Below are 11698 nucleotides of genomic sequence, written 5' to 3'. Positions count from 1 at the left end.
GGAAGCTCTTGCATAATTAGCTTGGCCTTTTTTAGGTGTAGCACTAAGACGCTAATTGCTTTTAGTAAGAGAGCCAGAGCTAGGGGGTGCTAGTGGAGAGCGTTGAGGTAGTATAACCTGCGATGCGGCTCGTTTCCGGCGGCTTGATGAGGACACCATATTGGTAAAAACACCTGCCAAGGCGTCGCGATGTAAATATCGGTGTAAATTAAAGCTTTATATATTTTTAAGATCAAAAAAAGTCGTGCGCATATAAGAATATTTGATTTGTATGTGATTTTGTATACAAAGCCGATATTTTGATGTGCGCGGCTCTTATCAAGCGAATTTGCAGATGATAAGCAAACTACAGTAGTACTGGCGTGCTACCTGGAGGGGTACATGCTGTGTTACCGCTCACGTCTCCCTTGGATGTTTTTTGTACCTAACTTAACGGTATTCGTCTGCATAGACCCAGATGGGGACCGCATCAGACATTAATCAAGAATGAATAATAATAATTAAGATATTTTTAGTATAGTCGAATATTCTTCTTGCTTTAAAGTCCTTGTAGCAGCGATCTTTTTGGACTGGACTAAAGTTGGAGTGGAGTGGAGTGGAGTGGACTGCTAGCCTTGATAGGCAAGCGCTAGCCCTGTTTAGGAACGAGCTAAACTACAAGTAATTTGGACTGGAGTGGATTTGAGCTCAAATCCACTCCAGTCCAGTCCAAAAAGATCACTGGCCTTGTAGGAGCTACACCAGTTCGGTGCTCCACATATGGTACCGCTATGCCATGCAATATCTTAAGCCATACCTAGCTACATAATAGTATTGTCATATAAGATAGTCTTCTACATTTTCGCCAGGATCAGACAGATTTATTCTGCTTCTTCCGGCTACTGCTGCTATCCTGTTGCTCCAGACGTGCAAGTAATCCCCGGGCTACTATTGTCAATATTTGCACATAGATGCTCTGCCGAACCGCTAGTCGGTTTGACTTTCCAACCCGAGAAGTACACGTCGCAGGTCCCTGCAGCAGGACAGTCAAGATTTGCCACGACAGGCTCATATTTAGAGCTAGTTGCCCCGTCGAAGTTCTTAAAGTGCACGCCAGTGATACTAGCGGTACTAGGATATGAGGAGCAATACGATGTATCCTCGCCATAGCACGACTGTATCTGCGCAGCGTAGTCACAACCAGTCACAGTCACGGTATCCCAGGTCACGTTTGACACAACGGCTATACCGTGAGAGGAACCCCCTGGATATACTTTGATACCAACAGCTTTTGTCGACGATATCATGGTTGCTCTTGCGACATACACGTTCTTGACTGTATCAGTGGAGCCAGCTTTTCTCCCTAGCGAACCAACAGAGAGACCGTGGGAGCCTGTACAAGAGATGTCGGCGACTGTTGCATAGTTCGCGCCAGGCTTGAATGCCACGCAGTCATCTTGGTTGGAGACGATTACTTCCGAGACTGTAACGTACGTGCTAGCACCAATGTCGAAACCATCTGTATTTTTTGGCGCGTTTGTGGATTCACTCGCAGCGGTCATGGTCAACGACGAATAAGTGATGCTGGTGCTTGACCCTGTGACGGTGAAGAAGACATTGGGGGGATTCTTGACCTTAATATTCGACACCGTAATACCAGAAGATGCCCCGGTGATATAGTGCAGGGTCGGTCGGGCATAACTGCTATTACTAGCAAACTCGTCGTACGCTGCCTGGCCATTCCCATCAATCACACCGGTTCCTGTGACGCTGCGAATTCTAGCGCCTTTTATTCCCGACATATAAATAATGGCTGTGCGACCTTCCCAGTAGCTCAGGTCATCGGAGACCTTGAGCGTGCCCTCGATCTGAAAATCGCATGACGTGCAGCCAGTGAAATCAAGAACGGAGCGTATCGTGTAAGTGTAACCTGCAGGAATGACAATCGTGCCGCCTGTGCCGCAAGAAGAAATGGCGGCCTTGATTGCAGGGACATCATCAATAGATGCATCGCCGCCGGATGCCGGTGTACAGGTGGCGCGTTTAGCTTCAGTGCGATCTGGAGTGCGTTTAAGAATGGAAGGCGCCGCTTCAGTAGAAACGAGAAGAATAAAGAATACGATGAAGAGAATATGATCAACTCGATTAGGAGGTATCATCTTTGGTGCGAATCTTGTTGTATTTCATACTTTACAGTGTTGATAGCTGTGACCTTTATACTAATTGGACAGTATCATTCTAGAAAGAATATTTCCTGAGTCGGACAAATAATCTACCTGACACGTCCCACAGTCCAGTAATTTCTTCAGCATCTCCACCTTTTTAACGGGATGAGGTATCTGCGATTGGGTTTAGATGCGGCATTGGCGTTGAACCTGGGGTTGACGATCGCAATTTAGCTAACAGACATTAAAATCGTTGTTCCGAATGATACCGGTACACATGATATTCCGGAATATTTCTGCCTCATTCCGGAATAACATAGTGCTCTAAAAGTAATGTAAGTAGGCTACGGTAATCGCGTTAAGCTTAAACCAACCTCTAGTAATATCCTAACACGGCCTTATAATTCTAGAGGCTCTTATAAAAGGTATACATAGATTATAAAGTTTTTAACTCGTGGTAGAGTCCTTGACTCGTGAGGCGGCTTGGCTCTCTAGAATTACCCTAATTTAGTTTAGCTCAGGGGCTTCGCGCGATTAACTGAAATCTGGCCATAATTAATCGAAATTTAACTGTATAATTACAGCACCTGTTGTACCAACCGCGTGCTTACGCGTTCGGTACACCAGGTACGCGTTTACGCGTTCAGTGCACCAACCACTCGCTTACGCGTCTGGTGCACTTATGAAGCACTGACTAATCAGGGGGGAGGTGCATCAGTATATAGACCACGTAGTCTGCTACATACAATCGACAGTCACCATCATCCAAAAGAGCATACGATACTATACGTATTTCGTGCCCCTGGATCTAACTCACTCGTGCTATTAAATTAGTACGAATACTGATCAGTGAGCGCGCACAGATCAGTAATTACTTGATACCTCCCCCCAAACGATATACGACAGCGACCACCTGTTTAGACTCCTAGTACGACCTGTTGGAAGGTCGGAAGTTAGGGATTACGGACTATCACCAACTCTGTATACTTATTTAAGTCTTAGTACGGTTTACCGGAAGTTATAGACGCGAATACAGACCTATACAGAACCCCCTACCCTCCTCTAATACCTCTAACCTCTCTCAGACCCCTTACGGAGACCCCTTACCCTTCTATAAACTACTACGGACCTGTTAATTGCCTCTACGGACCGCTATAATACCCTTCTGCGAACCGCTACGGACATTAACTACCTTTACAGACTACTATAAGACCTCTTCCACCCGCTATGTACTATATAGTATGGCAGACATTAGTAAGTAAGTTAGCGAAGGTTAAAAGAAGTGGAGATAAGGAGTCGACGTTACGTCTATAAATGACGTTAACGACTATATTAGTTTTAAAATCCTTAAATATAAACACTTTGAGCTTATAAATGACGACCTATGGGAGCAATACTAGGAAGACTTTACGGACTTTACGGAAGCTATTTTTAAGGCCTGCAACCCTATTACTATCCGTAAACTATAAACCCTTTTATGTAACTAAGGTGTATGGGTTAAAAGGAATAAATAAGTTATTATTATATAGTCCTTATACAATATAATATATAAGAAGGACTAAACGGAATAGACTAAAGAGGAAATCCTAGACTAGTTTTAAGAAACTAAGGAACTTTTTGCTTCTTCTAAACTTAATGTAATCGCTAGCCTTATACCTAACCTACTTAACCAAATTCGTTCTATAAACCTAAGCGATTTTAGAATTAATCTTACGGGCTAAAGTATACCTAGTACTTAAGTTATGGACCACAATACCCCTGTAACCCAAATTACGGACCGCAATACCCCCGTAAATTAAATTACGGACTAAACCCCTTCTGTTATTTAAGCTATATATCCGCAAACTATATATCCGCAAGCCATAGATCCGCAAGCTATAGATCCGTAAGTTATAGACCCGTAATCTACCTAAGTAAAGACCTATAGTAAGGAGCTAGCTAACCTAGCTAAGCTCTATACTGACGAATCTAAGTATAGCGGTAAAAATGATAATTTTAATTTTAAACTGACCATCTTTACGGACCTTTGTTAGAAGGCCGATATTCCTAAATAGGAGTTTAGCCAAGCCTACTCTACTATACTGCGCGGCCTAGCACTTAACTATTACTACACTAACCTTAAGAGCAACCCCCTTGGTGTTCCCTTTAATAAGCTATACAAAGCCACACGTAACTACTTTAAAGGACCGGAATATAAGCGTAATATCCTTACCTAATAGAATGCGACCAAGTTACGGACCGTAATAGATAAGAACACTGAAAAATCGACTATAGAGTGCCTGCAAATCCTTATTAAAGACCTCCGCCACCTATAGCACGGCCTTAATATTAAGCTTTAAACGGACGACTTCTTGCACAATAAACTTATTACGGCTTGCTAGGAAATGGAACCCTATAAATACGCCTATTATAAGCCCGCAGACACTATAGCTGGCCTTATTAACGATTTACGGTCCTCTATTATAACGTACGAAGCCTTAAACCCGCCAGGCAGCACTTAAGCCTTTATTACGGATATTTAATATCCGTAAATAGACTTAGACGTTTACTTTATGGACCGCCGCTACCGCTAGTAGCACCTATACTAACCAAGTCCTACCCGTAACCCCTATAGTAACCCCCGTATAAAAGCATACCCCTATAGACAAACTAGCTAGAAGTGCTTTGTGTGCGGTAAGGAAGGATATTAGTTTATAAGGTATACCTAGGAAGAACGTAATAAGTCTAAGAAGAGATTTAATAATTAGATTAACCAGTTTATCTTAAACTACGAAGGAGAGGAAGCGGAGAAGTCTCTTAACGAGTTAATAGAAGCCCTTATAATTAACTTTAACTTAGATATTTAGGAATAGGAGACCTTAGAGACGTTCCTAACTACTTTTAGACCTTTTACGGATGGCTAAGCCTTTAATATTACGACCGTATTAGCCAACCGCTCCTTTATACACTTAATTATACCTGAAAACTAGCCCGTAAGTATACCTATTAGACCTATTATAGATATTATAGACCGTGAACAGGACCTATTTGCATATATTACCACTAAACGCTATACCCCTAAAGAATTCTACGGCGTTATAATTAATATAGGTGCCTCTAAGAAGTCTACTATAGGTTACGGACAATATCTTATATATAAGACCACCACAAATAACAATACGGATATTGATACTATGTAAACTGGGGCCGTAAACGTCTAATTTGGCATTGGCTTAACTGCATTAATTAGATTAGTTAAAGTCAAGACTCTAATTAGCCTAGTTAACTTCTATATAGTAAAAGCGGATACCCCTTTCCTACTCTGCCTTACGGATATAAATAAACTATAGGTTTACTATAATAATGTTACGGATACCCTAATTGGCCCCATAACTGCCCTAAGAAGTAAGAATATTACCCTACTAATTACACGACAATTTAGACACCCGTTCCTTATATAGGGAGAGACTTTACAGACCTACATTTAGGAATTTTTTGACTATAACCCGTGCTACCTTACTAGTACTAAGATCTACCGCCTATACCGCCGCTTCGGCTACCTGTTAGCCAAAAAGCTATATAGAGTCCTTAAACGCTCTAGATACGACGACGTTAATAGGAAGGCAGTTAACTACCTAACTAAATACTGCTCCTTCTGCTAGAAATACGGACGTTCCCTAGGCCGATTTAAGTTTACTTTCTATAAAGACCTTAATTTTAACCACTTAGTATACGTAGACATTATGTACATTAACGGCAGCCTAGTATTATATATAATTAACGAGGCAACCCGCTATTAAGCTACCCGTTAGTTGTAAAATATATCCGTAAAATATACTTGGGATATTTTACGGACCTGCTAGATTAATACATATGTTGGACCCCCTAAGTATATTACCCACAACGCCGGTAGGAACTTTATTAGTAAGGAATTCCAGTAGTATACTATAGCCATAGCTATATTAATAAGAGCTGTCTCAGTTAAGGCGTATTAGTCTATTAGGCTTATTAAGCGAGCTTACCTAGCCTTACGGAGAGCTTACTAGATTATTATAGATAAATATAAGGACATCTAAAAGGAACTAGCTCTATAGATAGCCGTAAAAGCCATTAATAATACCACTAGCCCTAACGGACTAGTACCTACCCTCTTAGTCTACGGAGCCTACCTAAGGATAAGCAACTTAGGCCCTCCTACCCCGTCTATTACGGAACGAGCAGCTATAATACGGAAGGTAATGGCCGAAATAGTTAAATTACGGGCCAAATAAGCTGTTAATAGCGCCCTATATTACCGCAATAGACCTAACACAACCTTAGTTTATAACCTCCCGCTCAATTCTAAAGTCCTTGTATGGCGTAAGAGCGGCAACTAGACCGGACCTTATTGTCTACTAGCTGTAGAAGACGAGATATGCTGTGTATAACTCCCTAGCGGCCTAACTAGCTTTAGGAGCATATTTATAAAACCCTACTTTTGGTCCGAAAACACCTATGACGTTAAGCCAGACGAACTAGAAGCACTCGCCGAATTAGGTAAACTAGAAACACCTACCAAATTAAATAAACTAGAAGCACCCCTACCTACTCTAAAGGTCCCCTAGAAATTTATTAAACTTACTAAACCTGCTATAAAGCGTGGCCGAGGACGCCCCCGTAAGAACCCCGTAACGGAGAATTACCTAACCTCTATAGGTATATCCGCAAGGCAATCTCCGCCTATAGATATATTAGTTCTAGTATAGGAAACCCCTTTTATAGACTTACGACGCAAAGAGATTAACGGACTACTTAAAAAGGACACCTTTGCGGTTATAACGGAGAGAGACGTTCCGTAAGGCGTCCGTATATTTAACTTACGCTTTATTAACAAAATTAAGCACCCTAGTACTAACAAAGCCTTTAAAAAGTTAAGGCTTATTATATAAGCTTATAACGACCAGGGAAAGGACTTAGTCCTTACGTAATTACTTATAATTTAACAGGTCAGTTAACAGATTATACTTATACTTACGCCTAGATTACAGTAAATTAAACCCGTAGCCCTTTACTTATGGGATATCTTATAAGCCTACGTATAGTCTAATACCTACCTAAGTAGGGATATCTTTATACGACCACCCTATAAGCTTAACCTATAACTAGGAACAATTTTACGGGTTATAAAACCTCTTTACGGAGTACTAGAAGCCAGAAACTATTGGTTTAAAACGTACTACTAGTATTACGTTAGTAAACTCAAAATGGAACAGTCGACCTACAACCCCTGCCTTTTATACACCCTATTAAACGGCCTTAGCATTATTAGACTCTAAACCAATAATACCCTCTTCTTAGTAGACTAAACCTTTGTGGACGCTAAAGAAACTAAACTATAAAAGGTAAAGTTCTTAGCAAAGCCGCGAGAGTAGTTAACTAAGTAGACTCTAATTAAGTTTAATAGAGGCTTAATTACATAAAAGGGCAACCTAATTAAGCTAACTTAGGAACGCTAAGCCTAAAACCTAAAGCCCATTATAGCAAAACCTATAGACCTTACTAGTTCCTATAGAAAGACCTATAAGACCGTAAATATAAAGGACTAATACGCTGTATAGCGTGTAAGAGGCGCCTATATTGCTATAGTCTGTCAACCTAAATCTATCTACGATTTATCCTTTATGGCCCAGGCAGTAGACCTATAAGAAGAAAATATTAAGTAGCTTAATAAGCGCATCTAGTGGCAAATTAACAATGTAGTAAGGGGACTTACTTTTATACCACTAGACCTAAATTCCCTTAGCCTACTGGTATTTATGGACGCATCTTTTACTAATAATAAAGACCTATTATTATAAATTGGCTTTATAATTGTACTTACGGACCATAATTAGGACGCAAATATACTATACTAGTCTTTAATTAAGTGTAAACGAGTAACCCGTAGTGTACTAGCTTCTAAACTATATGCACTAGCTTATAGATTTAATATAGTAGCTGCAATTAAATTAACGGTCCAGAAGATTCTATAACTGGAATAGTTACCCCTAGTTTTATACACCGATTTAAAGTCCCTTTATAACTGCCTAGTTAAACTAGGTATAATATAAGAGAAGAGGCTTATAGTCAACCTAATATGCTTACGTTAGGCCTATAAACAACGTGAGATTACAGAGGTTAAATGGATTAGCAGCGGAGACAACCTAGTGGACGCCATGACTAAGGCAAAGCTGTGTTAAGCTCTTAAAACCCTAATTAATACGAATAAGCTCAACCTAAAGGTTATAGAATGGGTAGAGCGAGACTAACGGAGCATTTACGGTTTAGTTACGGCCTATTGGAAGGCCGTACGGTGCATTTACGGCCCGTTAAAAGGCCATATAGTTCATTTTACGGACCGTACGCAGGACTTACGGCCAGCTTAGAGTACCATTTGGAAGGTAACCCAGAAGGCACCTTAGGGGAGACTTCCTATGTATTTTCCTTTGTGTTTTATAGTTTTATTAAAGCAATTACGGAGGCTGTATACAGGTGGTTTCATTTTTTAAGTACCGCTAGTGTATAATTATAGCACCTGTTGTACCAACCGCGTGCTTACGCGTTCGGTACACCAGGTACGCGTTTACGCGTTCAGTGCACCAACCACTCGCTTACGCGTCTGGTGCACTTATGAAGCACTAACTAATTAGGGGGGAGGTGCATCAGTATATAGACCATGTAGTCTGCTATATACAATCGACAGTTACCATCATCCAAAAGAGCATACGATACTATACGTATTTCGTGCCCCTGGATCTGACTCACTCGTGCTATTAAATTAGTACGAATATTAACCTTTCAATGGAAATCCGGCCACGATTAATTGTAAAATCATGTCTGAATTTTAACATGTAGAGATCTTGGTTATGATAGAGCCTTCTTATACTTTATTCCAGTGTCTTTTATATAAGATCTTTTCCAGAATAAGGCAAACAATCCAGAATCAAGCCGATCAAAGCGATACACGGCTCATTCTGGAACAAGAACAACTTGTCCCGGCATGAGGCAGATGTGTTCCGAAATATTGTGTACAGTAAAAACTCTGAAACAATAACTCAGTTCAAGGCATCGCTGTAGAAATTAAGGCATGACACAAAAACCTTTCTAGATAACCCTAAGTCTTGTCATCAAGCCGTGCAGCCTTATCCGCAATATGTACCTCTTCCGTACTATCCTAATGTTACTGTCTGCCACACTCTATTCTCTAATTTAACCCATTTAGCCTCGGACACCGTAGCATGTCCAATTCGAGACGCTATGTTCCTATTCCAATATATAATCAGAGCTTGAAGAAACGGCGGCGATGCAGATCTATTGACAATCGCAAGATCAAAAGCAAGCACGTCTGCTTCTTCACTAATTAGAGCCTCAATTTTGCCCGGTCGACCCCCACAAAGCGCAGGACTATGTCGTGGCCAATCTGAAGTGGATCCCATATGAACGAGATTGGTGAGCACCTCACCATTGGTGTCTAAAACTTCGTAGCGGAAAGGGTCCAGTATGAATGACCATTGGATAGCTTTCCGGCGCAAGACGTAGACTGTAGCTGTGCTGGTCCAGAAGTGCAACAAGCCAGAATCAATAAATTCAATACCTGGAGCTAGACGAACAGCTCGCTCATCGTATCTAGGTTTTCCTATCCACTGACTAATCAATCCGTTATTGTCATGGGAGTCCAGGGCCTCGGCATCTGGCGGGCCTGTGCCGTAGGACTTATTCCAAAACTCATTAATCTTCACTATTTTCCCTTCGATGCTAGACCGGTAGAAGATTATTAGTGGTTCGGTTTCTGAAGGGCCTCGATTTATGAAGACTCTAAATGGGGGATGCGCAAAGCAATTCCAAGCACTCCAACTCCAACTAGGGAAAGGGATATTATGTTCTGATCCGTCCTGGCAGAGAGTTCGATGAGTAGATCCATGCCTGGTGTGGCCGTCAAGTCCCCATGTCAACAATCTACTGAATTGTGATTCGGGTAAACCCCACAGCATTATGTCGTCGTTGAGATGAGCGAGTGCGCTCGAAATCCCAGTAAATGCATTGAGCATGTCTGAAGCGTAAGTCATTTGGCGTGAAGTGTATTGCGAAACCAACGCTTCATAGGCCTGACGATAATCGGAACGGCTAGCCATACTTGTGGGTATCTCGATTTCAAGCTCATGTTGGGATAGATATGGTCCAATGAATAACGGGCGCTCGACAGTTTCAAGAACCATTTCTTCTAGCCAATAAGCTTTCCGGCACTGCCAATATACCTGATCTGTTGTGAAGATCAGCCTCCTGTGAGAAAAGAGTTTTTCTTGTAGAGTCCAAGCTCTAGACTTCCATTTCGAGTCTTTGATTCCACCATAGCCGAGAACATTGATGACTGGTATCAGAGTCACATTTTCCAATGCCACCACTTGCTGAATAACCGACCGAGTTCCAGTACGAACCCCGGGGAGGCCTGCGTTTGAGTCATAACCTGCTGCAGCTACAATCGTAAATAGAGCTTTGGAGTAAATTGAAGCTATTGCAGATATCTGGGATTGCTGAAAGGCGAAATCATCCTGGACAACGCAAAGGGCGTCTACCCAAAGGTAGCGCTCCCCTATTCCCTTTACAAGAGCCATGGAGTCCCTAATCGTGGCCGGTAAACTCAAATTTTGGAGCGCTCCTTTCTGTGTAAAGGAGTTAATTGTGACTTTCGTAGTCGTTATAATGTTTGCAGTGCCCCAAACATATGAAAGTGCGATATAGCGACACTGCGGTGGTGCTTTGACTATGCATGAGTCTTCCACATCCATCATCAGCAGCGCCTCTGCTTGGTATTCGGAGCCTAGCCATAATGGCTGTTGACATTCTTCACCATGAAGACATTCGCAAAGATTAAACCATCTTCGAAATAAGCGAATGTCTGCGAATTGCGGGGACGCCAGCCGACCACTGAATTTCCGCAGTTTAGCCCACTCAAGATTTTTCCAAGATTCAGAGCAAGCCGTTTCTGCCGTTGGAATAGGCTTAGAGCAAGCCTGTAATGTCAAAATCACCTGAGGCTCCGTCGATCCCTCAGCAGAGTCTTCAGATGGCAAATGTGGTCCATGTAAGCCTATGAAAGAGCTTGGCGTAAATTGTACAACCACGTGGTCAACACGTAACTCTGGATGTGGCGGATTGGGTGTGTGAGAGAGGGTAACCGCAAAGGGCGAGCTGAGTATTGAAATCTGACCATTCATCTCAAGCCCGCGTGCCTTAACGGCTTGTGTTATTATGAGACACAAAGCACATAGCTGGCTCCTTTGGGCAATCTCTTTTACATTGCCTAGTTTGAATATAAGGGGCTCACTAGCTCCAGACTTGTCTGGCCAGACAAGTCTTTCGAAGTCTACACCGCTGCATACATCACAGAAGTTACTGTCGGCCATCGAGGAATTTTGCTTAAGGATACAGTGCAGGAACAGAGTGTACCGTTAGGCAATGGAACAATGCGGGGTTGCAAAATATAGATTGCCGTCATGACGCTGTGTTCTTAACTTTGATACGGTGCCAAGACATTTCTCTCGCATATCTATCACATC

The 11698-nt window shown here is 41.9% G+C and overlaps 2 protein-coding genes across 2 annotated transcripts; both read right to left on the bottom strand.

Annotated features, from left to right (window-relative positions):
- Nucleotides 1-553: 553 nt before the first annotated feature.
- Nucleotides 554-2256, bottom strand: K441DRAFT_32828 (glycoside hydrolase family 28 protein). The gene is made up of 2 exons (XM_067641205.1): nucleotides 634-2256; nucleotides 554-613 (listed from the first exon to the last, which is right to left on the bottom strand). The coding sequence occupies exon 1, from the start codon at nucleotides 2136-2138 to the stop codon at nucleotides 888-890; it is 1251 nt and encodes a 416-aa protein (XP_067496249.1). The 5' UTR covers nucleotides 2139-2256; the 3' UTR covers nucleotides 554-613; nucleotides 634-887.
- A 6840-nt stretch (nucleotides 2257-9096) lies between these two features.
- On the bottom strand, nucleotides 9097-10926 carry K441DRAFT_671891 (HET-domain-containing protein). Its single transcript, XM_067650483.1, has one exon. It carries the CDS (start codon nucleotides 10751-10753, stop codon nucleotides 9311-9313), a length of 1443 nt encoding a protein of 480 aa, XP_067496248.1. The 5' UTR covers nucleotides 10754-10926; the 3' UTR covers nucleotides 9097-9310.
- Nucleotides 10927-11698: the final 772 nt, after the last annotated feature.

This window comes from Cenococcum geophilum, assembly GCF_001692895.1.
Source record: "Cenococcum geophilum 1.58 unplaced genomic scaffold K441scaffold_111, whole genome shotgun sequence".
NCBI classification, from domain to species: Eukaryota; Fungi; Ascomycota; class Dothideomycetes; order Gloniales; family Gloniaceae; genus Cenococcum; species Cenococcum geophilum.
The sequence above is the reverse complement of the archived record's forward strand: the minus strand, read 5'-3'. Positions and strand labels throughout refer to the sequence as shown.